We start from the raw sequence: 23,649 nt of genomic DNA, 5'->3' as shown, positions 1-23,649 counted from the left end.
ATTGTGCATAGGGATGGGTGCATCAATCTCACACTGAGGTGAGGTACGTATATTTTGTTATGCTCCTCAGAGTACATCGTGAGGCTTATAACAGTCCTGTCTGGCCTGATGAAGAAAGAAAAATCACCTGAAATTTGAAACACCTCATTCAAAAGAAGCCTTTTCTGCCAGAAAAAAATGGAAATGTCCCCGTTCAGCTGGAAGTGCTGGTTTTGTGTGTGTGTGTACACTGAGATGTGCCGCTGCCTTGGGTATGGGAGACTGCAGCCAGCAGAGCAGGATTCAGGTTTGTGTCCCAGGTGAGTTGCTCACGGACACGATGGTGTGAATATTTGCTTTCTTTTCCTCAGAATGGCTCAGAAAGTGTCGATGCATTGTGGGGCCATCTTGTGGTCTAATTTCTTCTCCTAATTTGAAAGTGTTTTAGTTGTTAAAGGGGAAGTTGCTGGGCAGGAGATGAACAGGGCTTGCAGTTATAGACTTGGTTTTGTTCTCGTAGGTCCTGAAGCAGACGGTGACATTGCTGTTGCGTGGGATGTCGTTGGAGATGCTTGCGATAGCCTCCGAGGACAGTGATCCCCTCTCCTCTGTATTCCGGAGCAATCGTTCCTAACGTATATCCAGCTCAGGGTGAGTGCTTTTGGTTTTATCTTCGAACAATGTGCGTGTGGGTGAGTTGCAGCTTGCCTGCTTTCTGTCTGCCGCTGCACCTATTCGAGGGGGTTCCCTGTCCTCTCAAGCGCAGCGTCACGGGCACGCGTGCCATCGTCACGCGTGGCGCGAGGACTGGCTGAGAGGGCAGGATGGCCTCGGCAGGTGAGAGAATGAAAACGGAATCAAACTTCATACTGCATGTAAGGCCATGATTTATGTCGCAGCAGCGATTTCTGGCTGTTAGGTCTGGGAGCTCCTCAGTGAGAAATACCAGGGAAGGAGGAAGCTCTGGGTTTATTAACCCAAGGAAAGTAAGAGCGAGTTAGTAACTCGGTGGGATCTTAGGACAGCACGACATGACGTATTTCTGATGGGTGGTGGTGTTGAAAGTTCCCCAGAGTATTAGGAAAGCCTTCACCTGGAATAGTCTGTATTAGTCAAAGCCCACATGTTCAGGAAAGGTTAATTTAAAACAAATTCAGAGAGATGCTGCTGAAGGATGGGAAGAGCATGCCCTTTATAGGAGAGAAACTGCAAAGAGCTCCCCGTTGTGCAGCCCGTACCGCACGTGCTGAGGCAGGATCTTGTTTTTCGCTGTTCTTGAATCGCAGAAGTAAATACCAGGAAACACAAACCCAACCTGTTTAGCTACAAGAAAGTATTGAAGGGGTACCCGTGGGTATAAGCTGGCAATGAGCAAATGTACGTAGGAAATTAGAAAGCTTTTTCGTAGGAAAAACATAAGCAAAAAGTACCCCCAAATATTTTTAATATGGGATTTTTTCAGCTGGGAAGAAATGCTCCCTTGCGAATCCTGAACCCTCAGCGGAGCCAGTGAGACTCCTGGGCAGCCATCCTGACGCGGTGATATTGGCTGGGTGTGAGCAAACACGCTCTGACCTGTGCAGGCAAGAACAGAGCGAACACCGGAGAAGGGTTCTGGAACGGCATTGCAAAAACTGAAACGGCCAGCTTTTACGCTTCATGCTCTCCTTCCTCCTGGGGCGGCGTAACTGCCCTTTCTCTCCACCTTTTATTAGACAAGAATTTAAAAGGAAACTATTTTTGGCTACAGTCATTTTTTATAGCCAGTGACAATACCTGTAACTGGAGACTTATTTTGAGTCAGATGGGTTGCTCAGGGTTGGGAGGAAAATGGGCCTGGGATGACTTTGTTGGTGTCTGGGGAGTATGGACTTTTTTTTGGTGGGGGAAGAAATGAGGGAAGCATTACTTCTAGAAACTGAGTTCAGAAGCTTAGGCGGGCTCAGCAGTGCAGATCCACGTGCGTTTAGGACGTAAGATGTAGCGCGACGGCAGAACAGCAGAGGAGTTTGATCTGAGACACTTGAGACCCTCAGCATTTGCCGTCATTACCCAAATGTGACATTATGCTGGACAGCCTTGAAAACTGCATTTCAGCTACAGGGAGACGACATCAGAGGTGCAGGTAAGTCCTGGACACTTCTAGGCACATTTCTAAACATAGATTCTTAAAAAACCAGCTGGGCTTCAGCCTGAACAGACAAGGGAGGACTGCTGTTGCTGCAAATCCGGCTGGGGTGGCTTTGAGGCGTGCATTCATTCCTGCCTTAATTTCTCACTAGGAAAGATGTTTTACTGACTTACTGTGGCTTCGAAGGGAATGACCCCATACAAAGCTGAAGCTTGCTACAATTGCAGAGCTGTCTTTTGGATTCATTTCTATGCTTAACCTCCCTTGTGGCAGACTGACACCAATCTGTAGATTGTTTCTTTTATTGGCTTTCTCTTATTTGCAGGATGTACACATCCATCTCCCAGGAATACCTATCTTGTTCTCCCTCAGTCAGTACAAAACGGACTTCTCTGCCTTTCTTTCTGCTGCTACGCCGTTGCTTGAGGGCGAGGGTTACGCAGTTTTCATCAAAACTAACAGCAATTGGGCTTCCAGGTCCTCCGGGCAGTGCCGAGATGATTTTCTCACAGCACCTCACTCCCGCTCCAGCACTTGTTTTCTCTGCAAATTCTCCCTGGCTCCCCCATTGCCCCTGTTTGCTCCCCCATTGCATCTTGGTGCAGGCAGCGCAGTGTAGTCGGCTGCCCTGGGACGTTATTAACGCTCTGTGGGGTGGGACTGGTGTGTCCCAGTCCTGCTACCCAGTAAAGGCTGCTTTGCCCTGACGGCTTGCTCTGGTGGGAGAGAAGTGGGAGCTCGGGTCTCCTCTGCTCTCCACTCCCAAGTGTTTCAAAGTGCCACATTTTGTCCCTTCCTCCAGCTTGCTGCTGTACGTTATTCCTTCTGCGAGGAATGTGTGTTGACATGGGTGCCCAGAAGCCATCTACCTGTTGGGTCTCTTTGCGGCCACCTCAGAGGTCCCTCCAGCGGGCAGGGGTTAACTAAAGGCTGTCGGGTTTGAAACACCATTCCCTGTTCTGTGTTTGTGTTCATTAACAAGAAGTTGGACGTTAGGCCACCCAAAAAGGATTTGCACGTGCCAGGTTAGTTCTACAGATGCTAATAGCCAGCGCCTGGTTTCGGTCATTCGGTGTCCCCACATCTTTCGCGGGGCAGAGGGGCTTGACGGGGCTCTGACGAGCGCGTGCTCTGATTTGCTGCCTACCTTCCTATTGCAAATTCAGAGAATTGGAGAACTTTTGGGAGAGGGCCTGCTTGGTGCCACAGACCAGCGGGTCGGTACAGCCGCCGCGCAGGAGGAATCACCGGAGGAAGGCGGCGGTGCCACCGAGCTCGGCCGACGCCTGCGGTCGCGCTGCGGGTGACTGCTGGAGCACGCGCCCTCTGCTTTTAGGCGACAGATTTTGACGGACGGAGGGGCAAGCAGAGTCGGAGCAGGCCCTCGCCTTCGGGAAACGGAACTACTTATGGAAGTCACGCTACCGGAGCCAAGGAGCCCGGGGCCACCGGCCGCGCCGGCACCGCCCCCGCCGCGGGGCGACCCAGCGCCGGCTCCCGGGGCGGCGGCGGTGCTGCCTTCCCTCCGCTAGGCGGCGCCACCGGGCGGGGCTGCTCCCGCCCCGCCTCCCTATTGGCTGTTCCCCGGAGGCGCCGGCACCGCTGATTGGTCGTTGCGGGTGGAGCCGCCCCCGCTCGGCAGGGGCGTGCCGGCCCCCGAGGCTTCAACAGGCCCCGGGGCGCAGTACTGCTTGGCACCGCCAGGGGGCGCCTCTGCGGCGGGAGCAGCGCGGGACGGGGCGGCGGGCGCGGGTAGCGGCGGGGCCGGGGGGGCCCTGAGGGGCGGGAGGGGTCCGTGACCGGCGGGGGCCCTGAGGGGCGGAAGGGGTCCGTGACCAGCGGGGAGGGTCCCTGACCGGCGGGAGGGGTCCCTGACTGCAGGGGGAGGCCGTGACCGGCGAGGAGGGTCCCTGACCGGCGAGGAGGGTCCCTGACCGGCGAGGGTGGTCCCTGGCTGCCGGGGTGGTCCCTGACCGGCGTGGAGGAGTCCCTGACCGGCGAGGGGGGTCCCTGACCGGCGGGAGGGGTCCGTGCCGTGCCCGGGCTCTCGGGGCTCGTCTCTGGGTGACCTGGGGGCCCCGCCGTTCCCCTGGGGAACCCCGGGCCCAGTCAGGGCCGGGGGGTGGTTGGGCCCGGCCGCGGCTTCTGGGGGTGTCAGGGCTCAGGCGGGGTCTGAGGGGGTGCCCGGCGTCGGCGGTGGTTGGGCCCCCCGGGTGGGGGCGTGGGGGTGTCGGGGCCCGGCTGGGCCGTGGGGGTGCTGGGCCCCCCCGGGGCGGGGCGGCGGGTGGGGGCAGCTCCGTCCCCGAGCGGCCCCGCGGGGCTCAGCCGGGGTGCGGGTCCCCCTGCACAGACGCCGCTCGTGGGGAGGGTGCACGGGGAGCGACCCTGGGTGCGAGGCCTGCGGGGTGGCTGTGGGTGACCGTCCCCTGTGACCCCCCGCGGCCACAGGTGGCGGGGGGCCTTGTGCCCCACTTCTCATCCCGGGAGCTGCTGCTGCTGCGCTGGGGTAGCAGGGGGCTTCCCGGCCGGTGCTGAGCCTGGTTCTTGTTCCCGGCTGCGCGCCTTGGGAATTACCGAGGAGTTCCGTCTCCCGATGCTCTGCTCGTCCTGGCCTGTTGTTTGACGTGGTGTACAACCGGGGTGATCCCGCGGGCGAGGCGTGACGTGCGCGGGCACCGCTCACGCTTCAGCCTTCCTGCGTCGGCAGGAGAGACGCCGCACCTGCCCGTCGGCACGGGGGTCTGTGTTCTGGTGGGATCCCCAGACTGCGCACGGGGACGCAACACCCGTCCCTGCACTGCACCGCGTTTCTGGGGGTCGGTAGCGACTCGTACATGGGGCGGGCGGCAGGTCCTGCCCCCTCTGGGGCACGGGGCCCTTCACGCTGCGCGTCAGCAGGACGAGCCCCTTTGCTGCACCTCCGCTTTTCAGGCTGTGCCCCAGGTTTGCTACGGCACCGTCAGGTTCGGTTCCCGTGGGCACCGCTGCTGCTTTTGTTGTGCCCAAAGCCGCTGCCCTCGCACATCCCCGCCGGGGGCCAAAGCGGCCGGGACACGGGCGTCCCCCGTGCGGGCTCAGGGGACGGGGGGCTTTGGGGTGGGGGCCGCGACTGCGGGCGCTGCCGTGCCGTGAGGGCTCTCGGGGGCTGGCGGATGCAGGCGGCCTGCAGCAATGCTGGGAGCCGTGTCTGAGGTCTGCTTGGGTGGAGGTAACGCAGTTTTGGTGCAGGTGGTGCCCGTGTAACGCGCGTACTGCTGGGTTTGCCAGCGTCCCAAAATGAGACATTTTATCTTGGTGGCTCTGGGCTGCACCCGCTTGCAGCCCTGGACAGGCCAGGACGGTTTGGGCTGCGCAGGCGGGGCGTTCCCCGGACGCCAGGGCGTGGTCTTGGCATCCCAGCCCACAGCCTGGGTGACTGACGGATGTCAGAATCTCCTGGGGGTCTCCAAAGAGGGGAAGCGGGGACGCTCGGTACTGCCCTAACCACGGTGAGTAACAGGAGGCGCCGGGAGAGCCACCGAGAGCTGAGGCACCTCAAATGGCTCCACCGGTCTTCTGTTGCCTGGGTTTGTCCACAGCTGCTTCTGGTTCTCAGCTTCAGGTGTCGGCGGTTACTTTGAAGGATGGTTTTGTCTCTTCCTTCAGAAACCCGAGAGCTGCAGCCGGGTCCCAGCAGGGCTGGGGCTGGGGGGATCAGGTCCCCTGCGCTGCTGGGGCAGCGGGGCTGGGACCAGAACTGCTGCAGCGGTTCTCCAGGTGACCCGAACAAGAGCAGCCTTTCCGTAGGGGTTTCTGATGAGACCGAGGGCGTAGTTAAATGCATTTTTGTTTCCTTTTGGTTAATGCAGGTTATTAGCTGATGTGTTTAAGCAGCTGTTTACCAGTCCCCTGTGCGTGCTCGCTAGCCACGGGTCACGGTTAAGGTGTCAAGTTAGGACTGAAGGTTCAAGTTTGACTTTGCGCAGCAGGTGGTGTATTTGTGCATTGATTTTTGCTATGCTTTTCTTCCCCCCCAGAAAACGGAGTGTTTTGTTGACCCCGGCCCTCTCCGAGCCCGTCCCGTCCGTATGCCTGACCCTCCACTCTCTCAGCCGCTGGGATTTTGCCAGGAGCCCACGAGTGACGGCGGGCACACGCGGCGCTGGCTGCTGGCCACCGTGTTTGCCGTCTGGGGAGCTGCCGTCGCTGCGCTGCCTGCGCTCTGGCAGCCCCGCGGGGCTCTGCTGCGTGCCGGGCACGAGGGCCGCTGGCTCGCAGGGACGTCGGGGCAGCCGCGGCTCGGGGGAACCGGCTGACGCTGCGGCTGCTCCCGCCACGGTGAGTGGGGACTTTGGTGGCGGCCGCGGTGACTTTGCTCGGGGCGCGGGAGAGAGGAGCGGAGCTCCTGGGGGTCTGGGGCTACCGCAGCCCCCTCGGCCGAGTCCCGGGGGCTGACGCCTCCCTGCAGGACTCGCTCCGAGAGGCCTCGGGGAGCCACGGGGCTGCTCGGGGCAGTGGTGTGTGCTGCGCCCGCCCCCCTGCCCGGGGGCGTTGGGAAAATGCCCTTCCCTAACGATGGCATCAGTCGCTCTTTGTCGTACAGAAGCGTATGAACGTTGCTAATCTGTGCTAGTTCCCATTCCACGCCGCAGTGTGAGGAGCGGTGGAGTTTTCCTGGAGACACGGGCAGTGTTCGTGCTGAGGTAGAGCAAACTGAAGGACGGCCCGGCCCTGGACATAAGGGCTTTGCTTCGCGGAAGCCGAGAGCCGTCCCTGAAGGATGAAGGACTCCCCGGGCACCCGAGGTAACGCCGGCGTCCCAGCCCCTCTGACGCGGCTGTGAACCCCTCCCGGCGTCGGCTGGCGTCCCAGAGGAGTGACTCTGGCAAGACGGACTCCAGGGGCGCCTGGATCAACAGACAAGCAGCGAGAACGCTGCAGAAGCGGCGTTGCCGGGCCAGGTTCTCCTGCGATCGGTCACTGGCAGCGTGGGTGCCAGGGGTTAGTCAGGCGTTGGACCCAAACATCGCTGGGTGAAGAGCTGGCGGGACGGCAGGGCTCCGAGGGCGGCAGGGAACGGGGCTGCGTCTGGCTGGCGGCCGGCCACCAGTGGGGTTCCTCAGGCTCAGTTCTAGGGCCAGTGCTGTTCAGTGCGTTCACCCGTGACCCGGAGGCACCATCGGCACATCTGATGGCGATGCCCAGCTGGGAGGTGCTGTTGGCTCTCTCGAGGGACGAGAGGCCTTCCGGAGGGATCTGGGTAGATTGGAGCGTGGGGCAATCGTCAGCGGCGTGGCGCTGAACAAGAACAAATGCCGGATTCTGCACCTGGGACGGGGCGACGCCAGGCACGAGGACGAACTGGGAGAGGAGCGGCTGGAGGGTGCTAAGGTCCTTGAATGCGTCCGGAGGGCAGCAAAGCTGGTGACGGGGCTGGAAGGCATGTCCTGTGGGGCTGGCTGAGGACTCGGGGTTTGTCTAGCATGGAGCAGAGGGGGCTGAGGGGCGACCTCAGGGCTCTGCAGCTTCCTGAGGAGGGGACGTGGAGAGGGAGGTGCCGATCTCGTCTGCCGGGGATCCGGGGACAGGACGCCTGGGGATGGTTCGAAGCTGCGCCGGGGAGGTTTAGATGGGATGCGAGGAAGCATTTCTTGACCGAGAGGGTGGTCGGACGCTGGAACGTCGTTGGGGTGAGGTGCTTAGGGACATGGTGTAGCGGTGGACTCGGCAGTTGTCCTGGTTTCAGCTGAGAAAGAGTTAATTTTCTTTATGGCGGCTGGTATGGGGCTATGTTTGGATTTGTGCTGCAAACGGTGCTGATAACACAGAGATGTTTTAGTTGTTGCTGCACTGGTCAAGGGCTTTTCGGCTTCCCGTGCTCTGCCAGGTGCAGCAGAAGCTGGGAGGGGGCACAGCCTGTAGAGTTGATCCAAACTGCCCAAAGGGCTATTCCAGACCACATGGCGTCATGCTCAGCATATAAAGCTGGGGAAGAAGGAGGAAGGGGGGGACGGTGGGAGCGATGGCGTTTGTCTTCCCAAGTCACCGTTACGCGTGACGGAGCCCTGCTTTCCTGGAATGGCTGAACACCTGCCTGCCCGTGGGAAGGAGTGAAGGAATTCCTTGCTTTGCTTCGCTTGCGTGCGCGGCTTTTGCTTTACCTCTTAAACTGGTTTTATCTCAACCCTCGAGTTTTCTTACTTTTGCTCTTCCGATTCTCTCCCCCATCCCACCGGGGGGAGTGAGCGAGCGGCTGCGTGGTGCTTAGTTCCCGGCTGGGGCTAAACCACGACAGCAGCGTTAGGTTTACGGTTGGACTTGATGATCTTAGAGGTCTTTTCCAACCTGCACGATTCTGTGATTCTGTACGTTCTGTGGAACGGGCTTCCTGGAGAGGTGGTCGATGCCCCAAGCCTGGCCGTGTTCAAGAGGCGTTTGGACAACGCCCTTGATAACTCGCTGTAACCTTTGGTCAGCCCCGAAGTGGTCAGGCGCTTGGACCAGGTGAGCACTGTAGGTCCCTTCCAAGTGAGCTATTCTATTCTGGTCTACTCCGTTCTATTCTTTGGTATTGTTCATGCTTAAGTAAAACTGAAGGGCGGCCCGGCCCTGGACATAAGGGCTTTGCTTTGCAGAAGCTGAGAGCCGTCCCTGAAGGATGAAGGACTCCCCGGGCACCCGAGGTAACGCCGGCGTCCCAGCCCCTCTGACGCGGCTGTGAACCCCTCCCGGCGTCGGCTGGCGTCCCAGAGGAGTGACTCTGGCAAGACGGACTCCAGGGGCGCCTGGATCAACAGACAAGCAGCGAGAACGCTGCAGAAGCGGCGTTGCCAGGCCAGGTTCTCCTGCGATCGGTCACCGGCAGCGTGGGTGCCAGGGGTCAGTCAGGCGTTGGACCCGAACGTTGGAAGGGTGCGAGAACCCCGGGTGAACCCACGCTTGGGGTGCCCCAGTTTGGCAGGAACGCCTCATGCGCACGAGTGTTTCCCTCGTGCTGCTCTACGTTGCGTCCCGGCCCCTCTCCTCTGTCGGCACGGCCGGTTGCGCATTTATTGGCAGGCGCTGGGTCCCGCTCCGCTCTGGGGCGGGCACGCGGGGCAGCCGGGGGTGAGCCGTCCGTTTCCTCTCCCCGGGGCGGGATCCCCTGTGGGTGCCCGGCTGGGCCCCGGTGACTTTCCCGGCGGGTTTCGGCACGGCCCGCACAGCCGGGCGTCCCCCACGGCGGCTCCCAGGCCCGGCTCCGAGCGGGGCGGGGGAGAGGGACCCTGTCCCCATCCCGGGCTGCGCCAGGGGAGAGCCTCTCCTCCGGCTCGGGGCAGAGGGACCCTGTCCCCATCCTGGGCTGCGCCAGGGGGGAGCCTCTCCTCCGGCTCGGGGCAGAGGGACCCTGTCCCCATCCCGGGCTGCGCCAGGGGAGAGCCTCTCCTCCGGCTCGGGGCAGAGGGACCCTGTCCCTATCCCGGGCTGCGCCAGGAGCCCAGGCGGCCTCGCCGTCCCCGGGCAGCTCCGCCACAACGTGCCGTGGGGCCTCTCGTCTCGCCCCGCAGCACGGCACCCCTGGGCGGGCGCTGGTCGGGGGGTCGTGTCCCCCGGGGGAGAAGGGGGCCTGCCGGGGCTGGGGCTCTCCCGGTGTCGCGAATGAGTGATTTAGATCGCTCAATAAAATCACCGTCAAAGGTAGTAGCAAAGGCAGTTTTAACGTGACGTATAAGAGTGCGACTTGACCAAGTCGGATGGCGAGGTTCGCTCTATTAATGACTGCGTGGAAGAAACAGAGACAGGAAAACGGGGTCACCCTCGAGTTGAAGTGCTTCACAGAGAGACCGAGGATACAAAGGGTACGGAGGACCCTCCCGCCGAGTCTCGAGGTTCAGAGTAGAGCCCTTGCTTTCTAAACTCCTGATGGAGCTTAGGCGCGGACTTGGACAACGGTTTACGTCTAAGGGATTATGTACGCAAGATTTACCAGTTCAGCACGCAGTCAGAGTTACCGAGACAGAATCAACGTTGCCATACTACAAGGTTACGCGCGACATCGGTCGCTTCCCAAAGATCTGCCGTCGGTAAAAGGTCTCTGCCTCGAGGAGCAGCCGTGAGAGCTGTCCCCGCTCTCGGGGAGATCGCCGCCCTGCAGCCACGCTGCCCGGCAGGGAGAGCTCAAAGGCGGCTCGCCTCGGCTCTCACGTTTCGAGATACAGTGCCTGGCTCGTGGTCGGATGATGCACGGTAGGAACGACATGCGTGAGGCTCCTTGTACCCGCAACTTTCTTTGTTCCTTGATAAAGGAGTCTCGGAGCAGCCACCCGGCGTTCACGCGTTAACTGCACGATGGGTGTTCCAGGCTCTGGGGCGTCGATGCTCGCTGTGCCGCTCCGCTCCTTTGTGGGTTCTCAGGGAACAGAGCGGGACCAGAGGAGTCCTTGGCCTGGTCACGGCTCAGGCCCGTACCTCCTTTGGGGCCCGTACCGGCCGCTGCTGCTTTGGCGAAGAGGTCGAGCGCAGCCGTCGCAGCGGGGCGGCCGGCGACCCCTCCTGCTGCCGGGCTCCCTCCTCCTGGTGCGGGCACCGGCTGGTTTCTCCTCCACAGCTCTTTTCCCGAGCGGCTGCCAGGAGGAAAATCCCCTCCGTCCCGGCGCCGGCTCTGCCGGAGCCGGGGAGAGCTGGGACCGGGGGAACTGGTTTCCACTGGGGTTCAGCCCTTCGGCCCTGCCTGGCGTCATCCTCACGGGCGGATGCCCGCGGACCGGAGCTGGCGGCGTTAGGGGGCTCCCACGGCGGGGCCTTGGGGTGGCTCTGAGCTCTGTCTGAAGCCATGCTTTTACCTAGAAACTTCTTTTTCAGCTCAAAACGTGCTGCAGTGGGAGCAGAGACCGCTTCAGGGATCCGCACCCGGCTCCTGCAGCCCAGCCAGGGAGGGGAAGCGACGGCCGTCCCGGTGCCACCGGTCCCTCGGGAGGTGTTGGCGGCACGGGCGATGCCGCGTGGCCGTGCCGAGCGTGGGCAAGGCTCGTCCCGGTGCCTGGGCGAGGAGCAGGGCCCCGAGGCGGCGAGCGCCGTGGGACGCGGGCGGCGAGGACGCGCCGGTGAGGGGAGCGCCCTGTCGCGGCGGCCGAGCGGGGCTGCGCGGCGGCACCGGGGCGCTCGGCTCCCGGGGCTGGCTGTGCCCGGGGGGTCTGCGGTGCTGCGGGAGGGGCCGGGGTCCCCAGGCTCCGGGGGGCGGTTTTGTGCTCGGGGCGCTTTGGCTTTGCCCCTCGTGCTGCTGGGGGGCGGCTGAGGGCAGGAGCCGGACCCCGTCAGGGCTCCCCGCGGGGCCCTTTGGGGGGAAGGAGGGGTCCCGGCGCCGGCGGGCAGCGCCGCTGTGGCTGCCTCGGGGCTCAGCACCGCAGGGCCGGGGCCCGCACCTGCCCGGGCAGGGTGCCCCGCGGCCAGAGGCTGTTTGTGGGCGCAGGTGGGGCCCTGGGGGGCCCCTCGGTTCCCGTCCCTGCAGCCCCGCCGGGCCAGGGCCAGGCTGGTCTGGGCTGCACGTTTCAGGGGGCCGCGGCTGCGAGGGGCGTTTGGAGCAGGTGCTGTCGGGGTCCGGTGCCGTCGCCGTCCCCGGCCTGGAGTCGCTCTGTGCCGCTGCTGCGCCGGGCAGGTGGGTCTTCAGCCAGATCCTGGCTCTCGCCCACCCTTCCGGGGAGAAATGGGGCATTTCTGGTGTCCCGTCCCCATTTCTCCCTCCCCTCCCATCTCGGGTGCGCGGTGCTGGGTTGCTGCTGCTGCCCAGGGGGCCGAGCAGAGCTGCCCGTGCCCGGGAGGCAGCAGGGTTTGCAGGGCAGCAGCTCCGGGGGCTCTTTGGGCCGCGTCGCCAGGAGCCGATTGTCCCACGTCTCCCACTGCGCAGGGACGGACGGACAGAGGAGCCCCAGGAAGAAGCCGGGCCGCCTGCGCTGCACGTGGCCCCGCTCCTGCCTGGGGACGCTGCGGGGACTGCGCCGCTCCAGGTCGGTTGTTGGGGCCCCCGTTTGTTTCAGGTCCAGCCCCAGGTCAGTTTTGGCTCCAGCTCATTTGCAGCTCCCGTTTGTTTCTGCTCTGGTTGCAGCTCCAGCTCCAGCTCCAGCTCGGCTCTGCCTCGTTTCAGCTCCTGCTCGTTGTGGCTCCAGCTCCAGGTTGGCGGTTTCTGCCCCGGCTCGTGGAGGGCTCCAGTGCTTGCGGCTCCAGCTCCGTTCTGGCTGCAGCTCCTCTTCATCTCCAGCTCGACGGGCTGCTTCAGCTCCGTCTCCAGCTCATGCTTGTTAAAACGATCTTGGCTTTTGACGAGGTCGTAAATCAATCACTGTCATAACTTCTATATGAATATTAAATGTCATAATTGTACACACATGGGCTAATTAGTTGGTGTTTATTGTTCACTAACCATCCTGGGGGTTGGACACACCTTGAATAAAGAGTTGGGCACGCGAAGAGGGCCCGAAAAGCGCCTTTCGCCCCAGAGACTATCTCAAGCGTTTAATTCGGCCTGGTGCATGCCGGCCTCCCCAGCTTCGGGGACCAACGCGACCAGACCCCCACCTCCGGTGGGGGTCCACGCACCCTGCCCACCCCCTCCCTCCTGCCCACCCCCTCCCTCCCGCCCCCAACGCCCTCCCGCCCCAGCCCCGGCCCCCTGCTCCCGGGCCCCCGCGCCCCCAACTCCGGCCCCGGGTGGGGCCCCAGCAACACCCAACCGGGGCTGCGTTTCTGAGCCCAAACACACAGGACTCGCTCCCCGGCAGCCCCTCGCCCGGCCCCGGCCCCAAGGGCTCCCTTCTCGGCCCGGGGAAGCGCCCGCCTCGCTCCGTGCTGCTGAGCCCCGGCCCCGGGAGCCGGCTCTCGCCTCCCCGGCGCCCGGCCGAGCCCAGACCCCCCCAGCCCCGCGTGTGCTGTCGGGACGGGCCCGGGAGCCCCGGCGGGGTCGGGCGGTGCTGGGAACTGAGCCGGGGGACCCGGCCCCGTGTGGCCGCGGGGCGCCGGGCTCCGGCCCTCCGGGCTTTATTCGCCGGCGCCCCGAGCCTCGCCCGCTCCTCCGCGGAGCCCCCGGCAGCGCGGCCGCCCGGGCAGCGGCACTCGCTCCCCGCCTCTGCCCCGAGAACCCCCGGAGCCGCGGCCCCTTCGCCGTCCCCGGCCGCTGCTCGGCCCCGGCCCCGGCCCCGGCCCCACGGCCCCCAGCCGGTGCTCAGCCACGGCCCCACGGCCCCCAGCCGCGGCTCGGCCCCGGCCCCACGGCCCCCGGCCGCTGCTCGGCCCCGGCCTCACGGCCCCCGGCCGCTGCTCGGCCCCGGCCTCACGGCCCCCGGCCGCGGCGCCGCCCCGGCCCCACGGCCCCCAGCCGCGGCTCCCCCGGCCCCGCGCTCCCCGGGCCCAGCCCCGCTCCCCGGCCCCGCTGGAGCACAACCAGCAGCGCGCGGGCGGCGGCCGCGGGCTCAAATCTGCCCGGCCCCGCCCCGCGCAGGCGCCCTGCGGCGCCGCCCGCTCGCCCCGCCCCGCGCACCTGTGCCAGGCCCGGCCCCGCGCACGCGCCCTGGGGCACCGCCCTCGCACCTGTGCCAGGCCCCGCCCCGCGCCGGCGCACCGGGGCCCCGCCCCTGCGCGCCCCGCGCACCTGTGCCAGGCCCCGCCCCCCGCCCCTGTGACCGCCGCGCCCCGCGCAGGCGCACCGAGGCCCCGCCCCGCCGCGCCCCGCCCCGCCCCGCGCCTCCTCTTCCGCCGCCAGAACCGCGCCGGCCCCGGCCGCGGCGGACGCGGGGAGCGGGGCGGGGGCTCCGGGCGGGACCCAGCGCCCGGGCGCGGGGCTGCGCTGTCGGCGCGGCCCGGGGCCTTCTCCGGGGCCTTCTCCGGGGGCTTCTCCGGGGCCTTCTCCGGGGCCTTCTCCGGGGCCTGTGCGGAGCCGGGGAGCGCCGAGCCGGGGCCGGGCCGGGGCTGGGATTTGGCCGCCGCCGGGCCTCGCCTCGCGGGCGCGCGGCCCTGCCGGTGCCGGCGTCGGAGTCCCGGCCCGTGTCCGCCTCTCCCCGGGCGGGCGGGGTGCGGGTCCCCGAGCCGGAGGACCGCGGCAGCGCCGGGGCCGGCCTCACCCGAGCCCGGCCTCGCCGCCTCCGTCCCGGCGCCGGGGCAGGAGGAGCCGCGCTCCGGGGCCGCGCCTCGGGCGGGGAGCGGGGACCGGCGGCCGGGCCCCGGGGCCCAAGTCCCGCGCTGGCCGCTCCTGGCCGCGGCTCCGGGCACGGTCCCGGTCCCGGTCGCGCTTCGGCCGCGGGCAGCCGGGGCTCTGCACGGACGGAGGCGGCGGCTCCCGCGGGCGCTGAGCAAAGGCGGGAAGTGGCGGGGACCGCGACCGGCTCCGTCTGCCCGCCCGGCCGGGGCCGGAGAGGGGCTGCCGGCCCTGCCCCCGCCGCCGCGGCCCGGGGCACCCCGGAACAGCCGCCGGGCTCCCTCGCTGCGCCCGGAGCCGGGCCGGGTGAGCCGGGCTGCGGGCCCTGGGCTGGGGCTCGGAGCCCCTGCACTGGCCACATGGGCCGGGTGTTGAGCCCCAAAGCGCAGGGCTGGGGCTCTGCTTCGAGCCCCCCAAACGCAGGGCTGGGGCTCTCTCTCTCCGTTCGCTGCTCTCACACAGGCCCGCTGAGCCTGGCTTCAAGACTCCAAAACTCAGGACTTGGGCTCTGAGCCTCGGTCTGGCCAGATGAGCCTGGTTTTGAGCCCCCCACATGCAGCACTTGGTCTGTCTCCGTGAGCCCAAAACCTGACCAATGAGTCTGGTTTCAAGCCCCCAAAATGCAGGACTTAGTCTCTGCTTCTGAGCCCCAAAAGTGGCCAAATGAGCCTCATTTCAATCCCTCAAAATGCAGGACTAAGTCTCTCTTTGTGAGCCCAAAACCTGACCGAATGAGTGTGGTTTCAAACATCCAACTTGCAGGACTTGGTCTCTGTTCCTGAGCCCAAGCACACAGGACTTAGTCTCCACTTCTGGACCATGTGAGCCTTGTTTTGACACCCCCAAAATGCAGGACTTATGTAGTCTGTCTTTGTGAGCTCTAAAACTGGCCGTATGAGCCTGGTTTCAAGCCCCCAGAAGGCAGCACTTGGTCTCTCTCTGTGAGCCCAAAAACTGTCTCAGTGACCCTGCTTTCAAGCCCCCAAAACGCAGGACTTAGTCTCTGCTTCTGAGCCCTAAATCTGGCTGTGAGCCTGGTTTTGAGCCCCCCAAATGCAGGACTTGGTCTGTTTCTGTGGGCCCTAAATCTGGCCAGATGAGCCTGGTTTTGAGCCCCCCACATGCAGCACTTGGTCTCTCTCTGTGAGCCCAAAAACTGGCTCAGTGACCCTGCTTTCAAGCCCCCAAAACGCAGGACTTAGTCTCTGCTTCTGCAGTCTAAACTGGCCACATGAGCCCGGTTTCAAGCCCCCAGAATGTAGCACTTAGTCTCTCTTTGTGAGCCCAAAACCTGACCAATGAGTCTGGTTTCAAGCCCCCAAAATGTGGGACTTAGTCTCTGCTTCTGAGCCCCAAAAGTGGCCAAATGAGCCTCATTTCAAGCCCTCAAAATGCAGGACTAAGTCTCTCTTTGTGAGCCCAAACCCTGACCAATGAGTGTGGTTTCAAACATCCAACATGCAGGACTTGGTCTCTGTTCCTGAGCCCAAGCACACAGGACTTGGTCTCCACTTCTGGGCCATGTGAGCCTTGTTTTGACACCCCCAAAATGCAGGACTTATGTAGCCTGTCTTGGTGAGCCCTAAAACTGGCCACATGAGCCTGGTTTCAAGCCCCCAGAAGGCAGCACTTGGTCTCTCTCTGTGAGCCCAAAACCTGGCTGAATGAGTCTGGTTTCAAGCCCCCAAGACATGGGACTTAGTCTCTCCTTCTGAGCCCTAAATCTGGCTGTGAGCCTTGTTTTGAGCCCACCAAATGCAGGACTTGGTCTGTCTCTGTGGGCCCTAAATCTGGCCAGATGAGCCTGGTTTTGAGCCCCCCACATGCAGCACTTGGTCTGTCTCTGTGAGCCCCAAAACCGGCTCAGTGACCCTGGTTTCAAGCCCCCAAAACGTGGGACTTAATCTCTGCTTCTGAGCCCCAAAAGTGGCCAAATGAGCCTCATTTCAAGCCCTCAAAATGCAGGACTAAGTCTCTCTTTGTGAGCCCAAAACCTGACCGAATGAGTCTGGTTTCAAGACCCCAAAACGTGGGACTTGACTTAGTCTCCACTTCTGAGCCCTAAATCTGGCTTGTGAGCCTGGTTTTGAGCCCCCCACATGCAGCACTTGGTCTCTCTCTGTGAGCCCAAAAACTGGCTCAGTGACTCTGCTTTCAAGCCCCCAAAACGCAGGACTTAGTCTCTGCTTCTGCAGTTTAAACCGGACACATGAGCCCGGTTTCAAGCCCCCAGAATGTAGCACTTAGTCTCTCTTTGTGAGCCCAAAACCTGACCAATGAGCCTGGTTTCAAGCCCCCAAAACGTGGGACTTGGTCTCCACTCCTGAGCCCTAAATCTGGCCATAGGAGCCTTGTTTTGAGCCCCCAAAATGCAGGACTTGGTCTGTCTTTGTGAGCCCTAAAACATAGGACTGGGTCTGTGCTTCAAGCCCCCCAAATGCAGCACTTAGTCTCTCCATGAGCCCCAAACTGGCTTAGTGATCTGGGTTGCAAGACCCCAAAAATGCAGGACTCGGTCTCTGCTTTAAGCTCTAAACCTGGCCAAATGAGCCTCGTTTCAAGCCCCCAGAATGTAGCACTTCTTAGTCTCTCTTTGTGAGCCCAAAACCTGACCAATGAGCCTGGTTTCAAGCCCCCAAAACACGGGACTTGGTCTCCACTCCGGAGCCCTAAATCTGGCCACATCAGCCTTGTCGTGAGCCCCCAAATGCGGGACTTGGTCTGCCTCTGTAAGCCCTCAGTCTGGCCAGATGAGCCTCGTTTGGAGCCCCAGGACGCAGGACTTGGTCTCTCGGAGCCCTAAGCTGGCCCCATGAGCCCGGCTTCAAGCCCCCCAAACCGGGACTGAGTTCCTGGGTTTGAGCTGCAGCACGCAGGGCTCGGGCTCTGGGTCGGAGCCCCCAGCCCGCTTTCCAGCCCCACCGGGCAGGGCTCGGGCTCGGTTCCCGGAGCCCCGGCAGCCGCTGTCGCGGCCCGGGCCCGCGGGACTCGCTCGCTGCCCGCGGCCCCGCCCGGGGCTGGGCTCCCCGACCCGCGGGGCTGGGTCCCCGCTCCCGGGCCCGGCTCCGCCTCTGCCGAGCCCCGGCCCCCGCCCGGCGCCCCGAGCCGACCCGCGGGACCGGGCCTCCGGCGCCGGGAGCCGGGCTTGGGCCCCGGCAGCGCGGCCCTCGCTCCCTGCTCGGCGCCCCGAGCCCGGCCGGGAGCCCCAGGGCCGCTTCCCGAGCCCCGCGGGACGGGCCGGGGCCGGTCCCGGGAGCCCCGGCGGCGCCGGGCGGTGCTCGGGAGGGGCCGGGGCGGCTCGGGCGGGGACGGGGGCGCGGGGCTCCGGCCCTCGGGGCTTTATTGCCCGCGGCCCCCGGGAGGGCCGCCCTGGCCGGGCCGGAAGCCCGGCGCCGCCCGCCTGGCCCCGCCCCGCCCCGCCCACCCCTTTTGTGGACATCGTCCCGCCCGCCGGGCCGCCCCGGGTCCCGCCCACCCCTTTTATGGACATCGACCCGCCCGCCGCACCGCCCCGGGTCCCGCCCACTCTTCTGTGGACCCCGCCCCGCCCGCCGCGGCCGCCCCGGGTCCCGCCGCCCGCCCGCGCCCCCGCCTGCCGGGGCCGCTCTGCCCGCTCCCGTTGTTCTCCGTCGCCTCCGTCGCTCTCTGAGCAGCGGATCCCCGCCCCGGCGCGCTCCTCTCCCAGCGGAGACCGACGACGGCCCCCCCCCCCCCGGCCCGGCACGGGCAGCAGGGCGCGGCGCTCCCCGCCGCAGCGGCTCCGCGGGCCGAGGGCCGCGGCCGCCCCTGCCCGAGCAGGGCTCCGGCCACCCCCGCGACCGAGAGCTGCCGGGGCTTCAGGCAGCCCCGGGGTGAGGGAGGGCAGCAGCGGAACCCAGACCCCGGGGGAGCTCGGCGGCGCCCGGCCCCCCGCGCCCCCCGCCGCCGGCACATCCCCTCTGCCCGCCGAGCCCACCCCAGTGCGGGGCCTTTCGCTGCGGCCCGGAGCGCCCACACCTGGGGGGCTGGGGGCAGAGGGGCAGGGAACAAGGGAAAAGGGAAAAAGAAGCAAAAAGGAAAAAAGGGGGGGAAAAGGGGAAAAAAGAATAAAGAAAAAAGGAAAAAAGGGAAAAAGAAAAAAGGAAAAAAGAAGAAAAAAGAAAAAAGGAAAAAAGGGAAAAAGACAGGGAAAAAAGGAAAAAGGAAAAAAGGAAAAAGAGAGGGAGAAAAGGAAAAAAAGAAAAATGAAAAAAATCCCGGAAAAAAATAGATTATAAAAGAGAAAAAAGAGAAAAAAAAAACAAAACAAAAAAAAACAGGAGGGAAAAAAGGAAAAAAAAACAGAAGAAACAGATTAAAAAAGAAAAAAGAGAATGAAAGAAGATAAAAAAGAAAAAAAACAGAAGAAAGAGAAAAAACCAGTATGAAGTAAAAGAGCACAGCAGTAAGAAGCAGAGGGGCGAAAGGAGCGGCGTGCAGAGCAGACCCACCCGCCCCAGCCCACGGGCAGCTGGGGCCAAGCCGGGCAGCAGCAACCCTGCCCCTGCCTAAAAAAAACCAAAAAAAACCAAAACAAAAAACCCCCCCCAAATCCCCCACCCCACAAACCAACCGTGCCAAAAAAAAAAAAGGCGAAAAGCAGCGGGGAAGCTCAGCCAGCTGCTGGAAAGCAGCAGAAGGAAAAGGCCCTGCAGAACCTGGCCCCGGCCCAGCCCGGGCAGCCCCTGCGACCCCCGCGCCCGGCACAGGGGTGCTGAGGGACCCCCGGAGCCAGGGCCCGCGGGGCTCGGGGGTCCAGGTGCTGGGGGCAGCGGGCCCGTGAGTCCCCCTCCCCGGGCCCTCCTGCCTCGCCACCCCTCCATCGCCCACCGCCGGCGTCCCCAGGACGTCCCCGCGGCATGTGGGGACACGGGTCCCCCCGCTTTCACCCCCCACCTCGCCCTCGCCTCCTCCGGCTGCAGCTTGGGGCCAAAGCTGCAGGAATGGGCGCGGGGCACGGGGAGCCAGTAAAGGGCTCGGATCCTCCCGTTGCACCCCACGCACGCCTCCGGGCCAGCTCTCCGCTGAAGAAATAGCTATTTTCAGTCTTTTGTCCCAGCTCTCCTTCACTCGCCTGCATCCAGACCAGATTTTCACCACCGTCAACTAAAACCCCATATTGGGGAAAAAAGGGGGCTCTCCCAGGGCCGCGGAGCAGCAGGGGAGCGCAGCGCACCTTAAAACCAGCTTCGTATCGTGCACAACCCCGCGCAGCGCTGGGTCGCAGCAGCTGCCGGATTGCATCCGTATAAAGAGCCCAGCCCTCCGGTCCCCCCGAAACCCCGGCCGCTGCCTTGCCGCAGAACAAGGCGCTCTCTCTGCAGCCCTTTGCCTTCAGCTTCCCGCCTGCAACCGCAGCCTGGTCTGTCTGAAGCACCCCGAGAGAGCCCACCCACGGGGACGTGGCAGAGCCTGAGCCTGGCTTGCCGTGGCTTTGCCCGGTCTGAATGACCAGCTGGTTTTGGGGGTGACGGAACGGCGGTGAGATGCCCGGCTGCCGCGGCGAGGCAGGGGGGACTTGGGCACCTCGCTCCCGTTTGCCATCCCTTTAAACCTCTCTGCCTTCACCCCAGGGGATCTGATCCAAAGGGGGAACATCTGATCTCGAGGGGAGCGGAGGCAGCGGGGCCGGCAGACCCTGCCTGCGGCGTGGGGCGTGCGGAGGCTGGGCAGATTTGGGGTGCGGGGCACAGGGCAGCGGCTGGATCTCCACCCCTCCATCCCTCTGGACCCGCTTCCGTCTCAGCAACGCGCTCCCCAGGCAGGACCGGTGAGGATCATTTCAGCTGGATTTTTTTCCTGTTTCCAGGTTTGACTTTGGACACCGGAAGAGGAAGACTTGTTGAATTTTCGTTTTTCAGGGCGTAAATGAAAGCTTAGCTCTAAGGAGACCCCGCAGAGCTCTACAACGCTCCCAGCAGAAATTTGGGACGGGGCTGGGACAGACGTACCCTGGCACGGTTCGGCTGCTGAAGCCTGGCTGCCAGGACCGACCCCCCCGGACAGCTCGGAGACCCTCCGGGCACTCTCGGGCTCAGCCAACGTGTTCGGAGGTGCCGCTGCAACCCCCCGAAAAAGCCCGAGACCCAAACCCCGCAGCTGCAGGGGCAGGAATCGAACCCGATGCTGTACAACTTGCCGAGGCATTCTCTGGAGCGGAGCTTCCCAGGAGAACAGCCGACATTCCCAGCAGCGTTGGACGCCGCTGAGCCCCCCGTGTTTAACACCCTGGGGTGGGGTTCATCGGCGCTGCCCGTGCTCATGGGATGGTTTCTTGGGGAAGGAGACCCGGAGGCACGGACCAGCACCGGCCGTCAGGCAGCCGCAGCGCGGGGCGTGTGCTGGGGGACCCGGCCTGGCGTCTCATTAATTATTACGCCCGACGAGGGCTGTCGTGCAAGCGGTTCGAAGGGGCGGGAGGGCAGCCCAAACCTACCTCCGAAATCGTGCCCTCGTCGCTGCGTGGGGTGAGCACGGCCTGAGCCGCTGCTGAGCGGGGACGGAGGCAGGACCACCTTCCTGGCAAACATACAGCATTTCACGACATGAAATGGTGCTTATGTCTATGCTTGGGTATTTTCTGACGTGTTTCTCAGTCTCGCTTGGATTTCCCCCTCTCTGATTCTTCATTAACTTCGCCTGCTGAAAAGATGAGACTGGAGAGAGGGGGAATCTTGTAGGTGGGGTGTCTTATATATACCTTACATATGCACATCTCCTTTAGGTGGGCATCATATACACACGCTTTATAGAAGCATCCGAGCACAGCTGAGCGCACACCCCTGTCGCGGGTGGAGTGAGCGTGCACTTCACTCATTAGAGAGAAGTAAAAAATAGAGTTTATTGATACAGAGCAGGGAGTTAACAAAGTTCAATGCGACAGTGTTTTAACACGATTCGATGGCGAGGCACACTTGCTTATTTACTGCATAGAGGACAGGGTCAGACAGGACTGCCAGGGAGACCCTCCCGTTGAGTCGGGAGGTTCGGAAGGATCCCCTTGCTTTCTAAACTCCTTCTCAGAGAGGAGTCTGGGTGCGGCTGGATCCAGTCCTAGTCCCAGACTTGGTCAACGGTTTATGTCTAAAGGATTATATGTGCGCACAATCAATCCTTTATATCACTTAGCTAAGATGTCAAAGTTTAGCGTGCTGTTAGTCACTTACCGAGGATCTGTTGCGGCAAGGAATCTCCCAGCCTCGAGGAGTAACCTTGAGAGGCGTCCCTGCTCGAGGGGAGATCCTGGATGCAGCCCGCTGCCGTGCAGGAGAGCTCCAAGGGCCCTGGGGCTGCTCCCTATTTATGGGGGTAAGATGATTGACCCATAGGCATATCTGCATGCTGAGCACAGGTTTTAGTTTCTTCGGTGGGCGCATTGCACAGCAGCCCTAGGCTATTGTGTTATTATCTGTCTCCTGAATCCACTTGGAGCCGATGCAGCCATGGTGACCAGATGCATCCGATGCAGCCATCGTGACCAGATGCATCCGTTACAATCGCCACTGGTGGTGATCACCTGGGCAGGGTTGCAGGAGATAAAGGTCGGGGGCGGGGGAAGCACACCCTCACAACCCCCCTTATTGGGTTACAGAGAGGCACCTTGCAGAACCCAAATCCCAGGGGATTCAGGCGCAGGGGGATGGTGCAGGTACCTGCCCACCCCAGAGAGGCCGAATTTGGGGGGGGGCACGGGCAGGAGGCCGCCGCCGTGCCCGGGGGAGGAGGGCCGGCTGGTCTCAGCCTAGCACACCACCAGTTTTCATGATTTTTCACGTCCCGCTCCGCCGGCTGAGGAGCTGTTGAGCATCCCGCGGGTTTGCAGTGATTTTACAAGCAATTATCTTCCGTCTGGTTTAACCCATACCCTGGGTTTTGTTCAAAACAGGCTGAATGGGTGGCGATTCAACAGCAAGCTGCTGGGAAATTACAGCTTGACTCATACGCGGTAGTCACAAACGAGACCAAATATCTGTGTTTATAGCCAAACAGCCCATTACCCAGGTTTCTTCTGCAAGCACAACGTAATCAAACCCTCTTCTGATCTCTAATGGCCCTGAATCCTCCCGAGCAGCCACACTACGCGAGTGTTCCTGCTTTTGTTATTCCCCAGGTCTAAAACATCGTCCCTGTACTGAAGAGCATCTCAGCTGGCACATGCACCTCAGCGGGGCTGCTCGCAGGGGACAAGCACCTTCAGTCCCAGTAAAAGCACGAAAACCCGCTTCCCCGCACATTTGGGTGCGCAGACAGTCCCGGCCACCGCTGCTTCAACCCAGAGCCGCCTCCGGACCACGGCTACTGCAGGGCTCTCCCAGGAAACAAGCCCACCACTGCCAGATTTGGAGGGCGGCCCAAGGCGAGCAGCAACCAGCTCAGATGCCACTTGCCCCAAACAGCTGCAAACTTGCTTGCCTGGAAAAAGGGATATTTAAGATTTGGTTGCTCTGGTCGCAACTCAGCTCTGGAAAAGCCCCAGGGCGGCACCGGTGCGTCTGCCCACAGGAAGCCACCCGAGAGGAGCCGGTTGCTTCAGCAAACGTTGCTAACCCGGGGAGGTATTCGCTAGATATTTATTTTGCAGCAGCCTGGGGCTGTGATGCCCGCCGTCTGCCTTCCTAAGGCTGAATAAAAGAGCTGCTCCTCACCCCCGTGGCTCCGCGGCCCCTCTTTCCCCGAGCCCGAGCACCACGTACAGCACCCGCCGCCCTTCTGCCGCGGCTCCCGGGGGCTCTGCTGCCAGCCCAAGGACGGGAAAATCCCACGCACGCTCTCAGAAAGCAAACCTTCTCAGAAAAAGCCACGCACGCTCTCAGAAAGCGAACCTGCGGGCGCGACACCGGCCATCGGGCATTTGGGGTGGGAGTCACCCTGACCCAGCGCCGGTGCAACAGGGTCACGGCAGAGCAGGGCACCGATTCGGGCCACCGTCACCTCGCGGAGCAGATGTCCCCACCTAAGCACCGCCCCGGGAGAGTTTGGGGTGCTTGCACCCCAAAAGTGCCGGCTCCTTCCTCGCACGGGGCTGGGAGGACCATTTATCGGCCTGACCGTGCATGGCTTTGCACCCGGGGGACGCGCGGGACGCTTTCCCCCGCTCACCTCTTGTCGTTCACGTTGTGCCCATCATCCATCACGGGCAGGAAGACCCTGCCCGAGGTCCCACAGCGGCGCATCCCCCTTTTGCCGAGTTAATGATTAAAATCGGTCTGATTTTGGAGGTGCTGGCACCCAGGCTATGGCAGGCAGGCCAAGGATGCTCGCCCTCTGCCCCGCCGCCGGGATTAATCATTCACCCGGCAATTGGCGCTACCTCCATATAAACGCCGGGACGGGTTTCCCAGTGCTGCTTTTTGGCAGGAGGAGGGAAACCAGCCCCGAC

General features: G+C 63.1%; 1 protein-coding gene across 7 annotated transcripts; it reads left to right on the top strand.

Moving 5' to 3' along the window:
* The first annotated feature begins 561 nt into the window (after positions 1-561).
* LOC140652279 (uncharacterized) lies at positions 562-12,440 on the top strand. Of its 7 annotated transcripts, none has more exons than XM_072862815.1 (6): positions 562-630; positions 6,127-6,427; positions 10,931-11,172; positions 11,621-11,723; positions 11,973-12,072; positions 12,171-12,440. In XM_072862815.1, exons 3-6 carry the CDS (start codon positions 11,064-11,066, stop codon positions 12,411-12,413), a joined length of 555 nt encoding a protein of 184 aa, XP_072718916.1. In that variant the 5' UTR covers positions 562-630; positions 6,127-6,427; positions 10,931-11,063; the 3' UTR covers positions 12,414-12,440. The 7 variants fall into 7 exon arrangements, 5 of the variants coding, with proteins under 5 accessions (XP_072718916.1, XP_072718914.1, XP_072718915.1 ...); XM_072862813.1 differs by lacking the exon at positions 562-630 and adding an exon at positions 3,806-3,862; XM_072862814.1 differs by lacking the exon at positions 562-630 and adding an exon at positions 4,018-5,598.
* Positions 12,441-23,649: the final 11,209 nt, after the last annotated feature.

Source organism: Ciconia boyciana, chromosome 5, assembly GCF_034638445.1.
Source record: "Ciconia boyciana chromosome 5, ASM3463844v1, whole genome shotgun sequence".
Classification (NCBI taxonomy): Eukaryota; Metazoa; Chordata; class Aves; order Ciconiiformes; family Ciconiidae; genus Ciconia; species Ciconia boyciana.
Note: the sequence above shows the minus strand (reverse complement) of the source record. Positions and strands in the feature narration are given on the sequence as shown.